Genomic DNA, 26,495 nt, shown 5'->3' with positions numbered 1-26,495 from the left:
AACTGCTTCAGGGTAAGGGGACAGTGGTGCAAAGGTCGGTGGTAGACACTTTGGGGTGTGCAAGAAAGAGAAAGGGGGTCCATGTGGCTCAAATGGGGCACAGGAGTGATTTTTTTTAAATAACAAGCTTGAAGAGACCAAGGAAATCCTGCCCATGCAGGGCCAGGTAGGGCGGGTTCACGGGTTAGGATTTTATTCCAAGTGTGACAGGAAGCCTGTGCAGTGTGTTAAGCAGAGAACTGACATGACTTGATTTATGTTTCTAAACTATCACTGAGGCTGCTACTTAGACTGTGAGGAAGTAATAATAAAGCGAAAAGAGCACTTGGGTGGCTACGACATTTGTCCAGTTCCAATGGCCTGACTTTGATTAACTGTGAAGACGGGGAGAAATGATCAAGCTCACACTTTGGAAGCTTACTGATGTGCACGCTGATGTGGACTGAATAGGAACAGAGCTGAAGATGGGTGAAGGATGAGCAACTGAGCATCACTCCACAGGGTTTTGCTTTGAGCTACAAAACTCAGAAACCAACCAAGACAGAGATGACAGGGTGGGAAAAGGTACCACGTGAGCACGGGGAACTCCTAGGCCTGGTGTCTAAAGGGGGACGCAGTTGGGACGGGCTCCCAGAAGTGATACCTGAGCTGTCAACCAAAACAATTAGACGAGAGCCTCCTAGGAACATTCTACACAGTCAGAGGGAGTAATGCTTATGAAGACTCAGAAGTACATGATGAGGTCCACACATTTGAGAAACTGTATTAATATATTACTAGGGCTAAATGGTAAAGGATGTGACTCCTCGAACTAAACCACTGGGAGGTCTGCGGTTTTACACACACACACTGACTCCTCACTGGGACATCAGCCCTCGCAGGCTGGGGCGTTCCTGGGAGAGAAGTGTTTCTGAATAATTGTAAGTGTTTCATAAATGAGAACACTTCTGATTCTTTTAAGACAATACTTTATAACAAGTTAGTATATTTTTTGCACCATAACTGCTTTATCAAATATTTTCTACCCTGTAAATGAACGCCAGGAAAGAGGGTCCTCCTAGTTTTACTAATGAAGATGAAGTCTTTGATAAAAGGTAATAAAGTATTCTCATTTGGATGCCTTTGGATCGGCCTTTGGACAGAGTTTTAGGGTTTCTTAAAGAGTCACGTGTTGAAAGATTTAAAGTTATTTTTGTTTATATCAGAATTGCTTCTAAACTATTATGTAAATAATTTCCCAAGTAGGGAATGACTTAGAAAAAGGTTCTGTTTCTAACTACATGCAGACTTCTTAGGTCAAAGCGCTAAAAGGAATTTTTATTCTCCCTCACGTTTCACATGCCTTATAGAAGACATTCAACCATTTTAATTCATTTACTAGTTAATTGGTACGATTCATCTTGAGCAACCTGCTGCTGGTGATGGAAACGCCACAGGCCAAAGGAAGTTGACAGCCAGGCTACTTTCATTCATTTATTCGTTTATTGCTTGAGGACCATGCAAGTGACACATAATCTGTATCATAATCTGAGAAACAACACAACTACTTTAGAATTTCTACTTACTTAGGAAGACTAGCTGAGATAGAATGACTTATTTAACTTAATGGTTAGGTTCAAAACGCTTTGGAAATGGTCGCAGGAGTCTTTCCTTGGGGGAAGGTCCTGAGAGCCTTTTGTACTTTTTCATGCATTTTTCCCTTTCATTGGTTCGTCCTGGAATCTGCAGCACCTTTTCTCCATACTTTACTGTCTCTGTTTTACGACAGCATTGTTCCTGTTTACCACTAAGAACCTCTTTCAACACATTTGAAAACAGCATGTTTCGGAACACGCAGAAAGCATTAACTACCAGCATTATACTCCATAGTATATTATATATATTATAACCCATTAAAAAATGAATGATGCGCAAAGCAGGCTGCTGGGAGTACTTCTAGTGTAAAACATGATTGAAAATTCAGAAAAAGGCTCTGGTTCTTCACAAAAGAATCCATTTCTTCCTACAGGGACTAGGTGGGGGAAGGGGGATGAGTGACAATCTGACAAGCACTTATCAACAGTCAGAATCAAAAATATATTATTTTAAAAACACAGATGCAGCCCTAACTGGTGTAGCTCAGTGGATTGAGCGGGAGCCTGTGAAGCAAAGGGTCACCGGTTCAATTCCCAGTCAGGGCACATGCCTGGGTTGCAGGCCAGGTCCCCAGTGGGGGACACATGAGAGGCAACCACACATTGATGTTTCTCTCCCTCTCTTTCTCCTTCCTGTCCCCTCTCTCTAAAAATAAATAAATATTTAAAAAATAAATAAAAAATAAAAACATAGATGCAGATACAGATTTATTTTAATGTGTATATACACATATTTTTATTTTACAAAACAGTCTTAATTCTTACCACAATTCTTTAAAGTTTCTTTCTCAGTTTTCTGTCTCTTATGCTCGTAAGTAATCCACAGGCTCAAATTTACCATCAAATCAAGAGTTAACAACATTTACGTGGGGAAAAAAACAGCTTACAGACTTAACTGTGGAAAATAAATGTTGTTATCTTCTGTTTATTAAACCTTTTTAAAATGTCATTAACAATGTTAAGTCTATTTTTCTATGGATCCCCTTCAACTGCAATGAACAAAAATTAATGAGTTTACTCCATCCTATAACTCTGCACTTCCTTTTCTTAAAGCAATGTAGGAATTTGCTTAAATCTTTGCTCAATTCAAGCTCACTGACATTAAAGATGCTTTCGAATTCCAGCAGCTCTCTGCTATACTTTTTGTGTTGGCTTCCACATGCAACATAAATGCCCTTTTCAGCTTGGTGTCCTTAAGAATTATATAGTATCTTGGCTATTTGAGCTTACTACTTAAAAAGAAAAAAAAGGAATCTGTAAATAAAAAAGGAAAATAGTGACTTTAATTACAAGATCATTTGGATTCTGACAAAAAAAATCATTGGAGAGTAAAATTGACTAAATACCAGGAAAGTTGGCCAAACACTGCTGTAGCATCATTCTCCCTGAACACTGCTTAAGAAAAGGAAACAAATTTCCAAACATGCTATCCTCTTTCTCTGAAAGACTATCACCTTGTGAGCTGTCTCTTAGACCTAGCGTTCAAAGTAGCATTATTGAGTACCAGGAATGATCATTAAATATCACAAATCCTCTATGTAGGCAAAATCTGGCTGTAGATTTGCAATATTTTCAAAAACAATGGTGCACAGGAGTGACAAAAGAGATACCTCCAGGAGAATTACCCCCAAAATTGAAATTAATTAAATGTCGCATAATAAGAAAAAAGTGAATTTCTGTCCCATGGGTCTCCTGGAAGTGAGAGAGGTTTAATCAAGATTACCAGTATGTCTATGAAAACAAATAACTCAGAAAAATGGTGGCCAACATTAAAAAATGAAATAAAATAAACGCACAGAGCAGAAGAACAAATGTGGTAACAAGTCTTTGACATTTGTATTTGGATTTCCAGGGAAATAAAACCAAAACCACTGGGATGGGGGGAGAGACATTAATTTTAAGTAACTGCTCACACAATTGCAGAGGCTTGGCAAGGCCAAAGTCTGCAGGGTAGGCTGTCAGGCGAGAGACCGGAGGAAGCGTTACAGTTCAAGTTCCCCTAATGCGGTCTGCTGGCAGAGATCCCTTTTCTTCTGGGAAAGTGAGTCTTTTTCTGTGAAGACCTTCAACTGATTGGATGAGGTCCACCACTTTTTAGAGAGTAACCTACTTTACTAAAACTCTACTGCCTTAAATGTTCAATATCTAGAATCACGTTTGACCAAATATCTGGGTTCAGCAGCCTGGCCAAGTTGACACATAAAATTAACCATCACAGCTTTTGAGGGGAGAGAAAAATGGGTATGAGGAGCTTAAGAAGTCACAGCAGGCGCTTTGTGCTGTAGGACAGTAGAGTGACAAACCATCCTCTTCTGTCTGGGAGTGAGGGGTATCTCGGGGCAAGGGGACATCAATATTTAAAGTGGGAAGGTCCCATGCAAAAGCAGACAAGGTCATCTCACAGGGAAGGATATGTCACCAGTCCTTATTTCCTGTCTAAATCTCAGCAATAATTCTCCCAGCTTTTCTCTGACCTTCCAAGATACATTCATATGTGTTCATGGGCACACAGCCCTAGAAAAAACATCCTTCCACATAAATAAGCAAATTCATTGCAGTTTAGTCTGCAGCTTCTTATGAATTTTGGTATCATGATTATCCATCTCTAAGTGTATGGGTCAAGTGTAGGAGTCAATTCTGCTGTGAAAATGTCATCAAGATCACAAAGAGCCAAAAAAGCCTGTTACAAGTCAGACAACTAGCCTTAAACCAGCAGTCCTTTCTGCAAACTTCAACCAGCATGATGCGGTTCAACCTTGGGACAACTGCAATGACATTTTGTAAACTGGTTTCAATGATAAACTGGTTCAGAAAAACAATATTTGAAAAAACAACGAGGTGAACAAAGTTTCTTTACTGCAGGACATTTCATAGCCTTGAATATGTAATGTGTATCATGCAACACCAAAAAAGAAAAAAGACATGATTTGCAGAATTTTCCAAATTAATTGGACCACAGAAACCACTGTCAAGCTATACATTTTTATTTCTCCCAGAACAGGGTTCAACAGGTAATCCAATTTGGTAAACGCAGGACTAACAAGATATAAATGGGACATTTTTCAGCTCATCCAAATATTTCCAGAAGTATAATTTCTGGCTCTGCATTTATTCTCATAAGTAATTATGCAGACTCCAAATCTGTTGTGTATCTTAGTACATGACTCAAATGTTGATTCACTGGTGAGTTTCACCTTTAAAGAAAATATGGACTCCTTTTTTTCTCACTTCAACAAACTTCCAGTGCAGCCAACAAGTGTACAGCAAAGGCTATACGAGATTGAGGATGCCACGTGGCAGAGCAGAAGCCTCTCACTCTCCTCCTCCTTGGAGTGAGGCTCACCTGAGGCTTAGTGGGCAACGCGCCCCTCTGCAAGTGAGGCATCCCAAGTCAGTCAACGGGCCACCCACCCGCTAAATCAACCTAATGACGTAAGCTCCATTACATGTTCGGTTTGTATTAGCAAAACTTAAACCTCAAATAGGAACTTTAAGATGAAAAATCACAAATGGTAAGAGATAAAATTAGAAGAAAATGTGTGTTTCAGGTTAAGGGAAATCTCTCAATTTAGAAGTTATCTAAATCCAGGGTGTAGGATAATATATGTCCGTGACAATTTTTGTAAACACTACTTTCACCCGCTGGAAATACAAGCTTTAGCCCCCAGTCAATTTGGAGACATTTGAAGGACATTTCTAATATAAGGCATTCATACAAACTCAAAAACACATATTTACTGGAATGAGAGCATGCATAACTAGTAAAAATATTGAAAATGTCAGTACATTGTGTGGCACTTAAACTGAGCATTAGCTAATTTTAATGATTGCTTTCTCCTACAATACTGCCAATATTGCCAGCAACAGATGTTGTTACTGAAAAATGCTAATTATTATATGCCCTAACCACCATCTAGCTCACTCTCTTTCTTTTTGGTTTGTATTAGCAATTACATCTGTGCATGTAAAAACTGCACATGATTTGAAGTTGTGTTCTGTGTAGGACAATGTCGCCAAACCAAAATGTATGACAGATATCAGCTCATTTCACTTCTTAATTTTAAACACTATTTTATAAATGGTACTCTCTATTGTCCTATCTCAGGTCAATGTGATACAATCAGATGTATTGCCATTGTCATCAATTCAAAATGTGAAGACACAAAAAAAATCACAAAAGGATAGTCTATGTTAACTTTCTAAGAAAGAGTCACCGCATTTAAATACTGCTGAAACAGGATTAGGACTTGAATTTTTTTCTTTTTAGTAATTCACAAAGGCAAGCATTTACAAAGAAAGAAAAGGGAAATCCAAAGTGAGAATTAAAAGTTATCTGAAATCCTCAAAATAATCTATTCAGCTAAATTTCTAAACATCCTAGATATTGGGAAACTTATCTTAACCCACATTTATATAAATGAATATTCTTACTCCATACTTAGTTTAAGTTCAGTTGTTACAAATAAAAGATGAAAGGCAAAAAAATTGGTGTACACACTAAAGTTAAAGAATTCTGAGCTCAGTTGCAAGAAACATAGGGCTGTAGCCTTTCAAAGATGAGGCGACACAATAAATAGAATATTGATTCATTTCTAAGTAATTTTCTACAAGTAATTGATAGGTTATCTCTTGTGAAACCGATGATAAGGGAGAAGTGATTTGGTCATAATGAAAGAAGACTGCAAACAGATCTGGAATTAGTTTAATAATGAAACTGCAAGGGAAGCTCTATTATCAACACCCTGCCTAGCAAACTGATATTTTATCCTAATTCATTTCATCAAATATTTTTAGTATCTCATGAACCGATTTTGAATAGCAAGGCTGCCATTATCAGTGTACACCAAACCTCTAACAGAGATGCTATAGAATTTCAATGCATAGAAAATCCATTTTCATTAAAAATTTTGTGCCTTGCTGTCAGAAATAAATGATGAATTGAGTAGGTCTTTATAAGTTGGTACAAAGGCAATACAATCAGGTCTAAGAATCAACAGATATATCGAGCCAGTGCCAAAGAGAGATCTTGCATTTACTGGGAACTTGGAAAAACTTTTTTCAGGATGGCAGAATTTCACTCAATAGCAATAAAGCTGTGGGGGACCAAGGACAGACTGTGATGAATGGGTCCTTCCATAAATGTTATACTAGACTAGGACCACATAAAATATTTGCAGACTTCAGCGGTTTTATTTTTTGTCTTTTAAAGCCTTCAAACAGGTTACTAAACTGAGCAACAATTACAAAATGCCCCCCATTATACTTGGGAGACACGTGATGGAAAATGACAAGTTCTCATACCACAAAGACCATACGTTCAATGGGATAATAATCAGTCCCTTGTCACACTGTATGGTCTCACTTACATGTGCAACCTAACACACTGAACTCACAAAAACAGAGAGTGGAATGGTGGTTGCCAGGGGCTGTGCAGTGGGGGAAAGGGGAAGAGGCAGGTTAAGGGACACAAACTTCCAGGTATAATAAGATGGTTGAGTTCTGGGATCTAACACACAGCACAGTAACTATAATTAACAGCACTGTGTTGTATAGTTGAAAGCTGCTAAATTTATTTAATGCTATATGTCAATTATATCTGGAGATCAGCCTATAATATTATGAAGGGTTCAAAAAACATTCAATGTTTAATCACTTGACTTCTTGATAGTCAGGTCTTTGATTTCTGAAGGTCATTTATAATTGGGTAGAAGTTACTCACACTTCCGTTCTTCTTCTTTGCTCACAGTCTGTTTGGTCTTTCTGAAGACCATTAGGGTGAACACAATGCCAATATTTATGGGCTACCCCAACACCTGTGGGCTGTGTGTTGTGCGGGTCCCCACCAGGCACAGTTTATTATGTGGGGAACTCTCAGAGATAGGACTTACTGTTTCCACCACACAGACGGAAAAGGTAGGGCTCATACAGTGTGAAGGTGACAAAGTACAGTGTGAGGCGGTGTCCGATTTCAAAGATCAAAGGCTCTGAAGTTACACCGAAAAAAAAAGTGGAGATACAGATGCAGAGAAGGGCACAATTCGCATTCTGAGTCTCATACTGCAATCACAACCCAAATCACTTCATTCAAACATATTTATTTATTTAAAACTTACAAGAATATAAATATTGAAACACTATTGCTATGGCAAGTGGACTAGACCTTTTTGAATCTACTTAAATGTATAAATGTGATTGCCTCAGAAACTATTGATTATTTAAATAATGCTGAGACTGTATTTGTAACTTCTGCTTTCATTCTGGGCACCAATGAATGTATCTCAAAATTGGCATTTTTAATAAATCATTGGAATGTCTGATATTTTTCATGTCAAAATTATTTAGCGATAGAGACTGAGACTTGCTATTCTGCCCCCAGATACATAAGAAATTATTTATTTCAAAACTTCAATGACAGAATCACTTCCTAAGTAATTTGAATTCTCTAGCATCAAATAGATGTTGACGAGGTGTTAAAACATCGAACATATATGTACAGCAGCTCAAAGGAAATTAAAATTCTCTCACAGACAAAGAGCCAATAAATGTAAGAAAAAATTATTACAAGTAGTCAGTGACTGCCATGTAAAACTATCAAATTGATAACTGATTTTAAGTGATAAAATTCAAGGCTAACAAGAGTTTGGTGGGACCAATATTCTCACGCACTGTAGGAAGGTACTTCCGGACAGTCTTTCCCGAAAGCCAACCAGCAATGTATCCAATCCAACAGAGCGGCTTAGAGAAACTCATCCACACAAAAAGTAACAATCAGCTACAGTCAAAGATTTACACACACAGAAACTATTGCAGCATTACAGAGTCAAAATCAGAGAAAAATTGTCTATTTTCACAAAATACAATGGAATCTCTAGCATGGCTATAAGAAATCTTAATTCTTATAATAAAGAAATATACAAAGGCACATAAAATACTGTTATAAGAGGAGGGAAGAATCAACATTCAAAGAGGCAAAAAGCATTCTGTGAAATCACTCCAGGTGTGTACAAATGCACTTTATATAAGTCCATACTTGCAAAGAAGAATTAAATGACACAGACCAAGGCTTTATTATTTCCTCCTAAGTAAGTAGAATTAACTAATAAATTGTCCTTTCTTCTCCTTTTTTCCCCAGCATTTCACGAAAGGAGTACTTTTGCTTTAATATATCTAGGAGTAAACATGTAAATGCTATTTTTAAAACTAATTGAATGAAAACTGATTTAATTTGCCAAACAATTAAAGATGATTTGCCATCTATGCATATTCAAAAGCTAGCTGTCATTGTACATCTTTGACAGTATACTTCACACAGTTTTCTGAAGAACAACTTTTTATAGCAAGTTCAAGGTAAAGTGCCAAGGCTCAGCAATGGTAAGTGACGCACCCACGTGCTCAGTGCAGTCAAAGGCAGATCCAGAAGGACGGTCTCCTCCCACCCCAGGGCTCCCTGCCCTGCCACTGGCTGCTTCACAAGGACCTTAATTCTTCATTTAACTTCCCCAAAGATTTCCTCTATGTAAAATGACACTACAAAGAACTGTTTAAATGGGCACACTTGCCCACTTCTTTCCAGCCCCAATCGGCCAGCCCGTTGCCCGATACACACGATCCTGAATGGGGACACGTCAAGTGGATTCTGCTCTTCCATTCCTGGCTTCCATTCACGGAAACATTGCACTGCTCTACACAGACTGCAGTAAATATTTGTTCATTTTGACTTAATTCAAAAAGCAAAGAGGTTAATCAAGAGCAATTCATCAAAAGCATAAACTGTATATTATAAATAAATAAATATGATTTGAAATCCCTCAATTTTTTCCCTTATTTAGTCTCAGGAATGTGTCATTCCAATTCATCTTAGCAAAACAGCATAAAACGCCTTCCGTACTTTTCAGTAAATAAGAAACAACTCTAGATTTCAAATATTATGATTTTTTTAAATATTACTTTTTCAAATATAACTTTAAAAAAAATCCTCACCAGAGGCGATACACTTTTAGAGAGAGGGGGAGGGAGAGGCAGAGAAACAGAGAACACTGATGTGTCAAACATCGACAAGCTGCTTCCGGTATGTGCCCCCACTGAGGACTGAACCCACAACCTAGGTACGTGCCGTCACTAGGGATCAGACCACACCGCTGTGGTCTATGTAAAGATGCCTGAATAAACCGAGCCGCCCGGCCAGGGGTCAAATATTATAATTTCTATCATTCTTTCACCAGATGAGAAATTTCATTTTATCTGGCAATATGAAAAGTGTTGAGAGACAAAGAGAGAGAGAAAAGGGAGAGAGCGAGGGAGGGAAGGAGTTATAAAAGACAAAAAGCTTAAAGATACTAGGATGTGTGCTAAAAGAACCACACGATACAGGATTAGGTCAAGTTCTAAAGCAGTAGCTGTAAGTAGCAATGCAGAAGAAAAGGGAAAAACTAAACAAAAAGATGCAAATACATATGGCTTTTGCAGGAACCTATTGTGACTATTGGTTCTTTTGACAAAGCTTATGTGTCATCCCTAAATGAAGATAAGGAGAGTTCTGAAATTTAAGAATTGTGTCTTGCTCTGGCTGGTGTGGCTCAGTGGACTGTGTGCCAGCCTGCAAACTGAGAGGTTGCTGGTTTGGTTCCCCTCAGTCAGGAGGGCACATGCCCGAGCTGCAGGCCAGGTCCCCGGCTGGGGGCAAATGAAAGGCAACTGGTGGATCCATGCATCTCTCCTGCACTGATGTTTCTCTCCCTCTCTTCTTCCCTCCCTCCCTCTCTCTCTAAAAGTAAATAAATAAAACCTTTTAAAAAAAGAATATTGTCTTGATAAATTTCTATTAACCACAACCATTGTGAAAGACAAAGGCATTTCATCAACACACCAAAGGAAAGAGCCCCTTAGCCTGCCTGGACAAAAGTACTGGTAATCAGTTCCAAACAGGATTTGGAAAATCTTGTTAAATAAGGGTACAAAGCAAACTTTCCTATTATATTGAATTTTACATAATGAATGCTTTCATAAAGGACCATTTTCTTTCCAAGATCCACAGGAATTAGTAAAGTATAACAAATGAGGGTATCAATGCTACATATTTCATCATTTGGAAAGTCACAAACTTCAGTATCAATAGTAGGCACGTGCAACTTTGTAAATGAAATACGAGTCTTTAAACTGACTTTTGCTCAATTTAAATGCATGAAAAGAAAGGAAAGCTACAGACTCAGTGAATATTCATTATCAGGTAAGTCAAGGCACTCAAACTATTTTTGCATTAGTCACAGTCTTAAGATAACAAAATCTGAAAAATATACAAAAGGGACGATTGCAATTTTTATGATTCTCAACATTTAAGTTTTCAGGGTTTCAAGTAATCACTCCAACTTTTATCACAGGAGAGTTGCTGCTACTTTTGAAACATTTTATCATGAAAATACTAGGGTACAGAACAGTTGAAAGTTAATAAACACCCATATACCAATGACCAGATTTAATAACTGTTCAGATGTCAACATATGGGTTTTATCTAAGAGAGAGATTTTATTTATTTATTTTCCGGAACCACCTCCAAGTCAATCATTCACACCAACAACTTGATTCATCTGGTGTTCACAGTCCATCTCGAAAACCTATAAAATACACTCTTGTAAAACAATCTCATAAAATCCCAAAATAGAATACATCCTTATCAAAGCAGTTCAGCCACTGCCACTATTAATATGTCCCCAGATGGGTCCCTTAACCCCTCTAAACCTCAGTCCTCTCATCTTTCAAAAAAGCGAAGGAACAAAGCTTGAAAATATACAAAGTTACCATTGGTTATCAAGTGTGAGGATGTCAATGGACACAAGAATACTCTCACTGTCTTGTTCAATCTGCAGTATGAAATTTGAAGAAACCGTAAGACACCGAACAGGTGTGAGACACCTGGCGAGAAGCAGCCCTCCATCCCCACGCTCAGTGCTGCAGATGCACTACTGGATGCCACTCCAGCTCTTCAGGTGACGGTGATGACGTGTGGCCCCAGCAAATTCTCTCATTGTCATAACGTATTGATTCTTGACCACAGGGAACTTCCTGAAATTTTTGGTTTACATTGCAATTTCTCAAATCTTTCAATAGTTTCCTATCAGGCTTTGCTGCTCGGCTTTTACAAATAAGCACAGTAGGCCATTAGGCTTCCATTAGAAGCAATTACTTACAAAGAGCAAATGTTCCCCCTTCTTTACCACCACCCCACGCAAGGATCTTCCACAATGACAGGCTGTGTAATGAAGCAATTTAGGATTTGCTTCAAGAATTAATGGAAAACAACACTCAGTCTTTATGGTCATTAATTCAGGTTATTCCGTTCCTATCAAAACCTCACTCTGCAAATAAAGATTATTTAAAAAAATCATCTCAGAATTCCCAGAATGAGTAATTACTATTGAAATTCAAGAAAGATCTTCCTCAAGCCTTCCAAAGTTTTACTGTGCTCACCAGCATCTGACATAAATAATGTATAGATTATAAAAATTATGGCCGCCCTAATTTTAGACTGAATAAAAATTGCAGAGTATTTCTTTTGACGAGACACTGCCCCTCTGGGGCCATTAGTCCTGCTCTGAAGATACTGCTCCTTTCATGCAGCCCCAGTGTGAATCTCAGTTGTTTGGAAATTGCATGATTTTACTGGCAGAGAATGTACCTTAATATGAAAGCTGGCTTGGTGCCTTAGGAAAGAAGAAAAACAAAATGACCCTGCATTGCAGAAAGACACGAGATGGTGGGTGCTCAACATTCTGCCACCTGAGTTGAAACAAACAGAAGCTTTTAGTTAGCATGTTCTTTCACAGCTTCAAAAATCATTGCAGCAGCAAACTGTGATAAAAGCCTATGTGGATAAATATTATCATTGTGTTTGTTGGTTGGTTTATAGAACAAGAAATTACAGAAATTTTCATATTTTAATTTTAGTATTACTCTAGCCCTGTATAGCAAATTCGTGAACATTACCTTATTGGTCCTATCATGTCTTTCTAAAATAACATAATGCATATTATTTTCACCGTCTAGATGAAGAAGTTGAGGATTGACATGTTACTTGAGCATCACGAAAGATCAAACAGCAAGTAAGGCAATCAAATCCAGGTCTTCTGAGCCCACATTCAGCACATTCTGCACTATACTCACTTTTACAGTATTCTAAATAGTGTGAAAAATAAATTGCATATTTTATGATGATATGGCTTACAAATCACCTCACGAAAGCTATCTTAGTTATTATCAATAATTAAAACTCAAAAACTATCAAAGTCTATAAGACACAGCAGTAAGCTGATCACAGTAAGCTAGAATTATTTTTCTATCCCTTTTACCTAACACTATGGTTTTAAACTCTTACTCTCAACCTCATGTTAAAAAAGAATAGACCACGGGTTGCCCGGAGCAGGGAGAGCGGGACGGGGAAATCAGGGGTCACCCGCTCACAGATGTGGGGTTTCCTCTGGTGGGGGAGAGACAAGTATGTTCCAAAATTTAATGGAGATAACAATTGTGCAGCCCTACGAATATGCTAAAAAACACTGACTTGTGTACTTTAAAAGAGTGGGTTCTACTGTATATGAATTACATCTTAATAAAATTATCTTTAAAAGAATACATGGAGGCAAAATATAGCATTTCTGCTATAACATTGTAAATCGAAGAAAAACTTGACATACAAGTTATTTATTCAACATGTACAAATATGTGCTCTTGTTCAATGGACTCTTCTAAAATAAGGCCCCAAATTCAAGAAATTGATATTAAAAAATAAATAGCAAACTACAATACTGGGCAAAGTTAAATCTAAATTCTATAAAAGTAAGTACAATAAATACAATAAACACAATAAAGTGTATGAACACTAGCACAATCTCCTGGAAACTTAAATATGTAGCCAAGTATCTCATAGCTGCGTGACCTTGGTCCACATAAAATAATATATTGATATTAAATCACAGTAAGGCCAAACCTCTACATAAATGAGAAGGCATTATTTCTTCATATGTAAAGTGAGGAAATAGGTCAAATAATTTTTATAATTTATACCAATTCTGAACTTCTATAAATCTATAATTTAATACTAGACAGACTTTTACTGTGAATTATTTTTATTTTTTCTTGAAATATTTTGTCATTTGCTCATCAACTGGGTCACAATTAAGAGCATAACATTTCTGTCCCTCTCATACCAAAATAAGTTACATCCAAAGGAAAGGAGACATTCAGAAGTATTACGTGCTTATTTCAAAAATATAAAATATTAGGCAATTTTTCATTTCGAAAACCCCTTTTGGAAATGCTCTCCATGTTTGAAAATCTCCCAAGTGCTCCCACACATTTTTCCTTTCAAACTGGACTAAATTTTGGAAACGGTCAGAAGTCAATGGTGATCTGGCATCCACAGCTGGCACCAGAAAGAGTGATTTTCATTGCAATGAAAATGTAAATGTTAGTAAGTGAAGTTCATAGCCATTCCTGATGAACAAGCACTCAGTGTTCTCTGCACACAATGAGCACACTTCTGGCCGTATGTCTTGGCTCGTTCGGTTATCTATTGTCCAAATTACCTGCTCTGTTAAGTTCCATTTACTTCTTAAGATCCCTAACTATCTTTTCTCTAAACAGTTCCCTGACATTTTCAAGTCAGAATTGACTTTCTTTCTTCTGTATTCAAACAACTTTTTGTTTTATTACATGGTATTTGTCACGTCCCATTTTAGACATCAGTGCTTGGTTTCCCAGCTCAGCATCTGGATTTCAGGCAGTTCTGACATCGACTCTTTGGTCCCACACTTGGGCAAATCAGTTACCCTCACCAGGTTTTAGTTTACAGCCTACAACATGGTTGCATTTTTCATCTAACAATCTCATCAAATATTTTTAATTGGTATCACCTATTTTCTGGGAGGGCACAGAAAATCAGGTATTCAAGTTGCTAGTGGGCGTGTAATCAGGCGCTGCCTTGTGGGAGAGAGACCTGGCAATATATTTAACAGCAAATGCCATTAAATGTTCATTTGGTCCAGTCAGTCGATTCCAAAAAGAGACCCTGGAAATCATCAGGATGCACTCTAAGATTTATGAGGGCGTTCATCAAGAAGGATTTATTATGAGAACACTAGTAATAACATAGCTATGTTACCACAGTTGATTGCCTGAATACATTATCCTGTAGCCATCAGATAGAATTTTATTTACACTGTTAAAAATCTTATATTAAAAATGTAAAAAAATATTTAAAAAAAATTTAATGTAAAAATGTTTAGCCCTGGATGGTGTAGCTCAGTGGATCAAGCATGGACCTGCAAACCAAAAGGTCACTGGTTCAATTCCCAGTCAGGGCACAAGCCTTGGTTGTATGCCAGGTCCCCAGTAGGGGGCGCATGAGAGGCAACCACGCATTGATATTTCTCTTCTCTTTCTCCTTCCCTTCCACTCTTTCTAAAAATAAATAAAATCTTTTAAAAACGCTTAATAACACGGAAAAGCATTCTTGATGTGTAAGTCTAAAAGGAAGGTTATAAAATCCCCAAAGAACCCTTATCTCAAACAATACTTTCCTTGCTTCCACATCATCACCATGCTGGCACGAGGGATGCCATTCAAGGGTGACTCACCCTGGGCAGTGACATCCTTGCTGTTTTAAAATCCTGAGCCCACAGTCAATATGGTCTCAGATGATATTTTTTAAGCAAAAAAAAAAAAAAAAAATTCCCTTAGTTCCCCTTTCCTCTCTCTTAATTCATAAAATGTACCCTGAAGAAAGTAGAACAGTTCATTCTATATTGTTTTTGAACCAATATCAAAAGGTCATATGATCTTCCATAAAAAGGTCATAATGAGTAGTATACCTACACATATCCCAAGAACAGTAAATTTAAATATTTTGGGAGTGAACTTAGAATCGAATCTACTGGCATCAAAAAACACCTTCTTAAAAGTGTTGCGAATACATTTGAGAGTTGCCGTATTTCTTTTCCTTCTCCTCTAACCAAACATGTTTGTTTTTCCTACTGTATCCATCACAGCAAAGATAACTTCTTTCCCCCACTTTCTTCGGTTTCTGGTGCCTTACCGTGGTGTTTTAAGTGCATCAGGTTACATCAGTTTCATTAGAACTTTCATTCGGTGCTATCTAGGCACCCAGTCAATTATCTGGTGGAGTCCTCACAGCATGAGGAATACTCATCCTACAAGAGTCTCTGTCAGGAGCTCACTGTTTAAGGGGTTTTTTTCTTGCAATCCTTTGAGCTGACTCAGAGAGAAAACAAACCTGGAAAAACTTCAGGGGGTTATTCTCCCTCCTCCATTGTTAAAAGCAGGGATGACCTGTGTTGCAAGCTCAGACCCAGGGAGTCGCAGTCTGTGGGGCATGGATCTTTGTGAAAAGTTCCTGAGAACTGGACTGTGAATCCCCTCGTTAAGATCTAAGGGTTCCTTTTAAGAATAAAGACAGGAATGAGGATACAACCCCAACACACGAGAGACAGTAAGGAATCTCCGAGTTCAAGGCACTGCACCGGGCACATCACGATGATCAGCTGATCCACACATGACCAAGTACACAAGGAAAATCATGAGAGTGGAGGTAACAGCCAACCCCGTCACAAGAGTAGCCAAGACACGTGGCATCTTACTGTGTGCCAGGTTCTGTGACACCATTTTATAAATAGTTTAAAATTCTCACAACTCTGAGGCAGACACACACAACTCCAACTCCATCTTCTAAGAAGGAAGTTGAGACATAGATATTAAATGATCTGCCCAAGGTCATATCACTGGTAAGGGGCAAAGCCGCGGTTACCTGAACTCATACAGTCAACCTGCAGAGTAGCATGAACTCTCTTAACCATTAAATTTCTTCAGAACAACTGTTTGAACTTGTCTGTTTACATGGGAAATGCAAATTTGTATTTTGTATTTATGCTGCTTAACATGCACCTTTGGTACAGGAAAGCCCTCCAATATATGATCTTATAGAGTTGAACTGATTGGGGCTTTTTTATTGTTTTTAGTGAAATTATTGGGGTAACACTGCTAATAAAATTATATAAGTTGCAGGTGTACAGTTCTGTAATCGATCATCTGTATGCTGTGCTCACCACACCAATTAGAGTTGAATTGTTTAAAAAAAAATCTTAATAGGAAATACCCAATCTAGCAAATTAGTTGACTGACTTTTCAATTTATTTTTTAAGGAGCTGTTATGCCCTTTTACATATAATGATAAACAACTACATTTGAGTGTAGAGAATTAAGTTCAGTGAACACATAATTAAATATTTGTGGTATGGAGACTAAAACCAAACTAAATTATGACTCAAAACCCAGAACTGACTATATTAACTTGCATTAAAACAAGCCAATCTCTTCTTTTTACCAAACTGCAAAATAAGCCCACTAAGAAAGCATACAATTTATAAATTTAAACTAGAACAAAATCTTTGTTCTTTTCCAAGTATGTAGCCAGAACTCGAATAGCAAGGTAGTTTTAAAAACAATGTATTTCATTTTGCTTTCATTAAACTTCTAGGAAGAAATGAGTACATCTCCACCCCATAAAACTAGCAGCATTAAAATATTCCTAAAACTATCTGAACGTAAGTATAAAATAGGCATTGGATCAGAAAACCTATATTTAGTTCAAGTCATGCCACACACTAGCTGAGAAATGAATGGCATGTTCCTTAACCTGCCAATTTACAAAACCTGTTTCACCATTTGTTTGATGGAAGTAATTACAAGTTCTTTGCTACCTAGTTCTTAAAGATAAATAATACAATTAGTCATTAATACTGTATGCACTGATGATGAAATATATGAGAAAACACTCTAAAAATTAAAGGAAATTGTATCAGTGGTAACAAGTCCTTTTCGGTGATGAATGCTTGTGGTTATTTTATTGCTGTATTTGGCTATTTTTCTTTCAAGTATCTTAAAAGTAAAATATTGTATTGTGAAACAGTTCAAGGTCTTCTTTCATTTGCTGTTTTCCCAAAATTCTTGCTTAAACTTTATCAAGCTATACTTTCATATCAGCCCATTATTTATGGAGCAGGAAAAGGTTCTGCAATTATAGGTGAGCTTTTTTGTAAACTGGTCTAAAATTCCACAGAACTGAACAAATTAGAAGAAGAAATAAGAACAGAAACCACCAGGCACACTTCACACCCTTTCCAGTTTCAGTTATTTGGACTTGTGTACCTTGCCCAGAAATGAACGAACTTGGTGAAACTGGGACCACTACCACAGCATGAAATGTTCTATATTCTTCTTATCTCTATGGTAGGAGTTCTACTAACTGCTTAGTTTAGAGAGCTAAAAATAAAGTCCCAAGTATACTAAAAGAAGTTGGCAATATTCACAGTCACTGGTAAGAGGGGGTGGATACTGTCTGTACATTTAAAATCTAGCCGTACATTCAACTTAAAAATTCCCCCTTGAAATTTAATAAGCTTTACCACTCGGTAAAACATATCATTAACATTTTAATCACAATCACCAAGTGACAAAAAGGGGACCTCTTTGTCCACACCCACACGGCTGCTCTAACGCGGGTACCATTACACAAATAATGGTGTCTCGACTGCTCAAGCACAACCTAAAATTCAATCTTCTGATGTGATTTCAATTATTTTTTCAGTTGAGCGACAAAGTATTACATCTAATTATACTGCTTTTAGCTAAAGGTCATTGATAGCGTGAGTGTTCTGATTAACAAAATGTTACTAAATTAGATAACTGGTTTCTAAAAATAATTTTCAAATATGCATTGGCTTGGAGAGCAATGGATAAATAGAGATCAGGTTGTCATCTAAAACAGCACTGCGGCTTTTGGAAGCCACAAGAAAACACAGCAGCCCCCCCTTACCTGCAGGGGGTACACTCTAAGACCCCCAGTGGACGCCTGAAACCACAGACAATGCCGGACCCTACATATTCTATATTCTTTCCTTATATATACAAACTTATGATAGGCCCAGTGGGAGATCAACAGTCATAACTAATAGTAAAATAGAACAATGATAACAACATAGTGCAATAAAAGTTGTGTGAATAATTAAACAGAACAATTATAACAATATGCTACAATAAAAGGAATGCGAAGTGGTCTCTCTCTCAAGGTATCATTCTGCACATCCAACATGGATGCACTGGACGGGGAAGATTCCCGTCCCGGGCACGGCACAGCTGGACAGCACGAGGGCACATCACCCTACTAAGAATGGAGCAAAATTTAAAACTGGTAAATTGCTTATTTCTGGAAGTTTCCATTTAATATGTTCAGACCACGGCTGACCATGAGTAACTGTGGAAAGCGAAAGCACCAGTGAGGGGCCCACTGTACCTGATGACAAGTAGGGATGTTGGTGCTGTCTCTCGACTCCCTCACTTTGCTCGGTTCTCCCAACGCCCCAAGGGAGCGCAGAGGGAGGGGGAGGGTCAGGGAAGTCACTGGCCCAGGTGCCCTGACAGCCCAGACGCAACAGGTCCACGGCATCGAGGGAGGCAGGTGGGATGCAGGCACATCCTTCCACGTCAGGTACTTTTCTGTTAAATGCCTCAGCCTTTAAGAAATTTTCTGAACTGCAACAAGCATTTCTCATAAAACCAAGAAGAGACCGTGCTCATATATGATCAGCTAGAGTTCTACCTCTAGGCTGGAGACCATGCGTGATTCTGACCTTTTCTGTGGTTCAAACAAGTGCAATTTGATTGTGGGAGGAATGTGAGAGTTGACCTTAAAATGTATACATCTCAACATTCAGATCACGACAAAGAAAAGCCCCGTCGCCCTAGAACACATGAGGATTTAATATATACAAACTTATGGATAAGATAAGATCAAGGATAGGATCATTTTTAATCTGAAAAAAAATGGTGGTGGAATAAAAAATATAACTTCTCTGTATGGGGTGTAAGCTATTTGAAAATATACCACTGCATTCTGTGTTGTCTTTAAAAACATATACTTGGCCTTAACAACCTCTAATTAAAGGGGACCCATACATGCAGATGAAAAATGATGTGTGAACTTCCTCCATCAGTGAACTTGAAAATCTGTTCAGAGACTCGGGGCCACTGTGGCCCTACACTGCTCCCCTTGACCCTATATGGCTCTACACAGCACTCTGTTGTCAACATGTGAGACTCTACACACATGAACACACAATACACACACGCATGCTCGCCCATGCACAGCAAGCCTTCTGTAGACATCGCCCGTCAACCCAGAATTACTGGGTGGAGCCCCTGGTCTGCTCCCATTTGTCACGGAGCTTCCAGAGGCAGCTTCTCTGGTCCCACAGGAGACAAGTTTTTTTCTGGCACGACTGAGATCAGCCACATTCACTGTATGTGGGGATCGGCAGTCACCAAAATAGCATGTGTCACCACACAGAGCGAGCAAGACGACAGTCTGGGGTGCGGGAAGGGACCCGTAGAAAGTGAGAACAAAACTCCGCTCTACTAATATTTGTTATGGGATTTTTACCACAGCGTACGTGTATCATTTTTAAATAGATAGGTAGATAGATATTTAAAGCTGTTTCACTGATAGGACTACATGATCAAAAAAAGTCTGGCAACAATTAAAGCCACGTAAACTGAAGTCATTTCCATATATAGGCATGCAAAGAAAAGCTGTATTACCTAAATTAAAATTTGTAAATGCTTCAATCATGAGAAATTCAACTTAGAACATTTTTCCCACTTTTCTATAATGGTTCATATCTTAATCTACTCCACAAAAAGCTGCTTTTTACCATGTCCTCAATGAATATTTTATGAAAACTGGCACTAAAAAAGAAATCAGGACTTACTAAAATTCCTTTCTGATTCAACACAATTCGATCAGTTTTTAGTCTCCAGCTTTAATGATAAAATATCTCAAAATAATCAGATGACAATCAAAACTTAAATCAATTTTAACTTTTTAAATGATTCACTGTGATGTATTTCAAAAAACTATTTTTATAGTCATTAATATTTTAAAGGAGCTAGGCACTCAAAACCAAATCTGGAAAAACCAGCACCTGGCATCAGGTGGCTTTGGTCATCAGGGCAATTTCAATGTTGCTAATTATGTCGCCAAGAAAGCAGCACTTACATTTCTGCTTCCGGACCAAACTTTATGGGCTGTGCAACCAGGAAGAAATATTTTTTAAAGCAAAAAAAAATACAAGTGAATGTGTGAATTGGGTGAGAGAAGGGAAAGCATATTTTAACGCTGAGAGCTGTGAATTCCAAGTCCCTCTTTTCTTTCCTCCCCTCTTTTCAAAACGTACAAGGGAAAAAAAAACACAAAATGAGAATATTCAACACAAATTCTCAGCTGTGTAACACAAACTATTTTCTGACACTCAAGAGAGGTATGAAAATAAGCAAAGAAAGGCAAGGTATCACAGAGAAAAAAATGTGATACCAGACAGTATTTCCCAATACATTTAATTTTTTAAAAAAGACAGATTTTCCATATAATGGGTAAAATGAGAGATCCCAAAAAAGGAAAAAAGGGGGATTAAAAAGCAATATAAATTTAAAATACACGTGTCTCCCTCCAATTATGCAACATTTTTTCATACTTATATCAGTCTGTAGTATGTTTACAATATACTAAGTCTATATTTTTATGGCGAAACAGTTAAACTTACAGCACTTCCTTTCTAAGAAACTAAATTTAGAGAACGTAGAAGGTACAAGTAGAGATGAACTCATCACAGCATCTACAATAAGAGAACTGCTAGTGTCTTAAAGCAAATAATTACCAAACTTACTTAAACCTTTAAGTGCTACAATTAACTATTTGTAGTTGGTATAGATGTCTGTGTCAATGTTTGAGATGACAACTGTTCATTAATATTTAATTCTGCCACTTTTGTTTATATCATATGAGTTAACACAGCCAATAACTGAAATCAGTTCTCAAAACATGACGAAGCAAGTAAGTTATATCTGTTACCGGCTGATTTATTTCACAGTAATTGCACCACTTCCTATTCTGGATTTCCAGTTTAGACAAAATTTCATGTATCATTGCCTTACATTGACACCTGCTGGAAAGTACTGGAATTGGATATTGCTCATTTTATTATCTGGGCAGATGTTAATTTTGTATCTGTGAAATGTGGAAGATACCATTTCAACTGCAAATTTTAACTTTCTAAAGGAGAAAAGTAGCATTTTTGTAAATATTTCCATTTTAATGCATTCTTCAGAAAATTGTAAATCTCAAGAGGTCTGCCCAAAAAGTATTTCTGGTGAGATTAATTTACCTAATGCCTTCAGTAACTGAACTTCTGTTTATTTTTGGTATAATGATGAAACTAATGAAGCAACTTTGTCTAGTATTTGAACTTCTACTGCTTCATATCTCCTACTAACTTAATACTTTAGTCATACGACTTCAGGAAAAAATACTTGATTTTGTGAAAGTATGCATATAAATGAATCAGAAAAATGACCCAGCTAATAAAAAAAGAATGCTTTACATATTCATATTTGTAGTTAAAAAAGAATACCATGCTCATTAATGAATGAGTTTTTTTCTCTGTTACCAAAACTACCTGTTCAAGTAATACATAAATGTTTTACCAGAATAAATGTATTCTCTGAAGTGGACTAAAACACAACACATTGAAATAATTAACTAACAAATTTTTACATCTGAATTATTATGCCATGTTAAGTTTTAATTAGTGTCTTATGCAAATGAAACCCTTCTAAGTATTTCTGCAAATACCTCACTACCTAAATCTGTCTCCTAAAACTTTACAAAGAAAAAAGTTTTCAGATAGAAAGACATTTCATTGGCCAAAGTGTAAAAAATAAAAATCTAATGTAATAAAATTAATAGAATACTGCCTCCCTCTCCCACCCCCACTCTGCTGCCATATAATTAGCAAAGTTGAGAGCTTGGACGTGTGATATTTTATATCATCATCAACAAAATACTGTCCTAAAGACAGCTGTTCCAATTACAAATGAATCTGGGTAGCTAAGAGGATAAGAAGCTACATTCGTGGAAATGGTACGAGAACATGATATGAAGGAAGAATACTGTACTGAGATGCACTATACATTGTTTTAACATTCCTGTTATAATTCCTTCCTTTAATACCAAATCCCCCAAGTTTTAACAAAAGTAATGAGATAGTGTAACACAGTTTAAATAAATAAAACTATGATCAAAAATCTAATGGCCAACTTTAAAACACACAGGAGCTCACTCAATGGTTTAGGTTTAGATGGGGTTTCAAACTGGCAGCTGTCACCCAGGTGGCCTCCTGCAAGTTCACTCACCCACCTGTCCAAATAAAATTAACCTGTAATATATGAAGATTCACGAATACAAGGGACGTTGTATGAGAGTAAGTCTAACAGCTTTCAAGATGTGCTTTAATCTTCACATTGAAAAAAACTATCAGCTACTAAGAAATTGACAGTTTTTAAGTAAGCTACTGAACGATTGCTTTAAACTCCTCATTTAAATGTACTGAAATTTCCACAAGGCTAACATGCCATTCGATATTAAGACACTGACAAGTATCCCAGAGGTAACAGGTCTTAGTCAATGTACTTTTGCTGCATCTTCCTCAACAGTTCACTAGCCCTTCTCAGAAAACAAGATTTTGATAGTTGCGAAATAAAATGAGCACAAAACAGTACTTGCTCCCGATTCTTAAGCAAAATCCAACTAGCAGTTCACTCTAACATCTTTCACAGTCAGTCGCTAAGAAAAGGAATCTTTCCCTGATAAGAATCTAAAAGATCAGTTGTTAGAGCCTGAGAAACAGTAAAAATTGTCAGACACCCAGACCCTTCTTTTCAGTCACTAGTTAGTTACCTTACAGAGCTTCTGATACCGAGGAGAAGAAACTGCCATCCTTTGCAAACGATGTAACAAAAACACAACTTTCTGCAGCGACGTTCTCACCACAGCCATCATTTTAAGTTTACCACACTTCTGGAGACACCTCAGAATTTGCATTATAAATGAAGAGCAATGATCATTTCCTCCTGGTCACTGGACAATGATTTGCCAGTTCTCTGAGCATGCTCGTTTCCAGGAATGCATTTGAAAGATACAGGGGCTCAGGTTCCTGGCAGAAGGAGGCTGGTATCCCTTCAAGTTCTTCTCTATTTAAAAAAACGTATGCAAACGCCACCCAGAAAGCCCCCGAACAGAAGCTCACAGCCAGTACTTGCTCAGCCGGGCACGGCCAGGGAGCGAAACAAGTTGAGCAGCCAGACGCTGCCTGCTGCTGGAGAGGAGCGCGCTCAGTAGCCAAAAAGGATATTAAGTGAAACATTAAAGCTGCAGATACAAAGCAGACATCCCCTGGGAACAGAGATTCAACACTTCACCACCACGGTGCATGCCTCCTAGCAGGTTTACATTAAGAGATCAAGTAGCATTCACTCTCTCGCTGTAAAGAGGGATGCATTCAGTACCCAGCAAATGCAGCCCTGGCAGCGCTCCGTGCAATGAGTGAACAGTCCCTGCTATAAATCTTGAGAAGAGACAGGAAACCTGACTCTAACGTTATCAGCCTGTTCGTTAAGTGCCAATAAATCACCTCCAGACAGGTCTCCGGACAAGATCACCTAAAACGAAACAAAGCAAAACAAAAATACCTGCAGGGGGTATGTGGCTTTACCTAGACACCCTAAAAGCAGCGTTGCCCAGGGGCTCCCAGATGCTGTCTAGGATGAAAGCAATTCAAAATCAAATTCTAATGTTAGGTTAGGACTCCTCTAATTGAACAGCCAAGTTAATAAAACAGAAAAAGTCTGTAATTGACTACTGAACCTTCCAAATTCCCACATTTCCCCTTAAACAGCATATCATGATCTCATTTTATCTGTCATAAAGCTGTTTTAATTTAATGAGTAAGAAATATAAGGCACAATTATGTGATGTAAAAACCAAGTGCAGAATTTCTGAGTTTTATAGGCATGCACAGCTCGAAGACCATTATAAATATCCAGGGGAGTAAAATCCTATTAGCAAATCAGCAAAATAACCCGGATGATTAAACGACAGAGTCAAAGGGCACAGCCGAAAATAGAACCCAGACATTTCTCATTACCAGTGTCCTGCTCAAACTAGCAACCCGGGGTGCTGCATTTCACCTTTCTCTACTGGAGTCATGATTCTTTAAAAGAAACACAGTGTTTTAAAGTGTGTGTTGCTCTTGTTTTACTTTTTCTGCCTTCTTAGTCCTGGATTCCAGCATGATGTGGAGAATCTGACTGGGTCTCACAGAGGTATGTTTCCCAGGCAGCGTTTTTCTGGGCTTCTGCCTGTGTACCGTTTTTCCCCCGGCAGGTCTATACCGAGAACCAATACTGCCTCCTTCTGGACAGGGAACGATGTCAAAATAGCTACACAGAGGCAAACTTGGAAGAGGCAGTCAAGTGATGATACAGGTAAAAATGTTAAGTTATTAAATAAGCAAACAGATAGAAACAGAGAACAGATTAGTGATTGTCTACGGGGGGCGGGGTAGGTAGTTGCAAACGGGAGATGGACAGCCGAGTGCCCAGGTACATACAGGGTTTCTTTTAGAGGTGATGAGAATGCTCTAATTTGATCGTGATGATGGTGGTGCAATTGTGAATACACGGAAAAGAATCACATCATACTTTTTAAAGAGATGAACTGTATTGGATACGAATTATATGACAACAAAACTGTTACCAAACATATGAAGTTGTCACCCCTCTCTCTAAACCAGCAGGAGACATTCCGTGACACAGGAATGCCCCCCCTCCACACACACACACACACACACACACACACACACACACACTACACTAGGTACAGAGCTGGGGACAGGGGGAGATTTGAAACAAATATCTAAATAACCAAACTCTGAACCTATAGAGTAAGAAAATGAAAATTAGGCTGGAAGAAAATGCAGGAGATGAAAATATGAGAAGCCCAAAGCACCTATTGCAGGAGAGCAAAAACAGCCACCTGTTCTAGAAAAAGCGGCAGGTGACTTTGACCAGGAGACAGTCAGAGCCTTCCAACTCACTGGTTCACTGCTAAAAGGTAAAGGCTACATTTTAACAAAGTAACAATTAAAATGATAATATGTTAGAATGGGAGCACAAAAATCAGGAATAAATACATTTGAATTAATGGATAAACTGAACCATCAGTAACAGACTTTCGTTCAAAAACATCAACAAAAAGTTTCTGCATCTTTGGCCAAAGTCTCATCTGAGCACAGATCCACAGTGACAACCGTGTACCAGGCATCTCCCCCTGAATGTCATTCAATGCCTCATTTCCACGTGGCCAAAGTGAACGGGACCCTCCCATCACACACCCCACTAACTTGCACGCTGCCCTGACTTTTTCTTTTCCTCTGTTCCCAATGTCAGGCTCCAAACCACGTGGCACTCTTCCCTGTCTCCACTCCCTCCCCTTCCCTCAGTGGACCCACACTATTGGCTCAGGAGATCTATGCCCCCTGCTACTGCCTCACGCCTGGCCATTACCTCTGACCAGCCGGATACAAGCACGTCCCAACAGGCTGCTCGGCTGGGTCTTGCCCAGTGTGCACCCACTCCTCCCAACACCGTCAGCTAGATTCCTATGACACACAAGTCCCATTGCATCCCTCTCTTGCTTAATATTCCTTAATGACTTCTCTCCCTTGCCACCAGATTAAAATATAAAATAATTAGCAAGGAGGACTGCTCCATCCAAACAGATTTTAAACCAAGTTCCAAGTGAGAAGGCCTGTGATTGGCAAGAGTATATCACCGCACACAAAGAAAATGGAAGCTCAAGAACACTGACCCCGTTGTGCTTGGGGACAGAAAGAGGATGTAGGT

At 38.2% G+C, this 26,495-nt stretch overlaps 1 protein-coding gene across 7 annotated transcripts in view; it reads right to left on the bottom strand.

The window, feature by feature from the left end:
- Window positions 1-26,495, bottom strand: part of UTRN (utrophin) — a 449,632-nt gene that overhangs the window by 193,137 nt on the left and 230,000 nt on the right. Inside the window, exon 1 of one of the 7 annotated variants that reach the window (XM_053663464.1) lies at window positions 23,491-23,649. The exons of the other annotated variants lie outside the window; for them this stretch is intronic. Coding sequence (XP_053519439.1) covers window positions 23,491-23,634 — 144 coding nt within the window. The 5' untranslated portion in view covers window positions 23,635-23,649. Of the gene's footprint in view, window positions 1-23,490; window positions 23,650-26,495 lie in introns of those variants that run through there. 7 annotated transcript variants of the gene reach the window in all.

The sequence above is a fragment of the Artibeus jamaicensis genome, unplaced genomic scaffold (assembly GCF_021234435.1).
Source record: "Artibeus jamaicensis isolate MK-2021 breed Jamaican fruit bat unplaced genomic scaffold, CSHL_Jam_final contig_3176, whole genome shotgun sequence".
In the NCBI taxonomy this organism is placed as follows: Eukaryota; Metazoa; Chordata; class Mammalia; order Chiroptera; family Phyllostomidae; genus Artibeus; species Artibeus jamaicensis.
The sequence above is the reverse complement of the archived record's forward strand: the minus strand, read 5'-3'. Positions and strand labels throughout refer to the sequence as shown.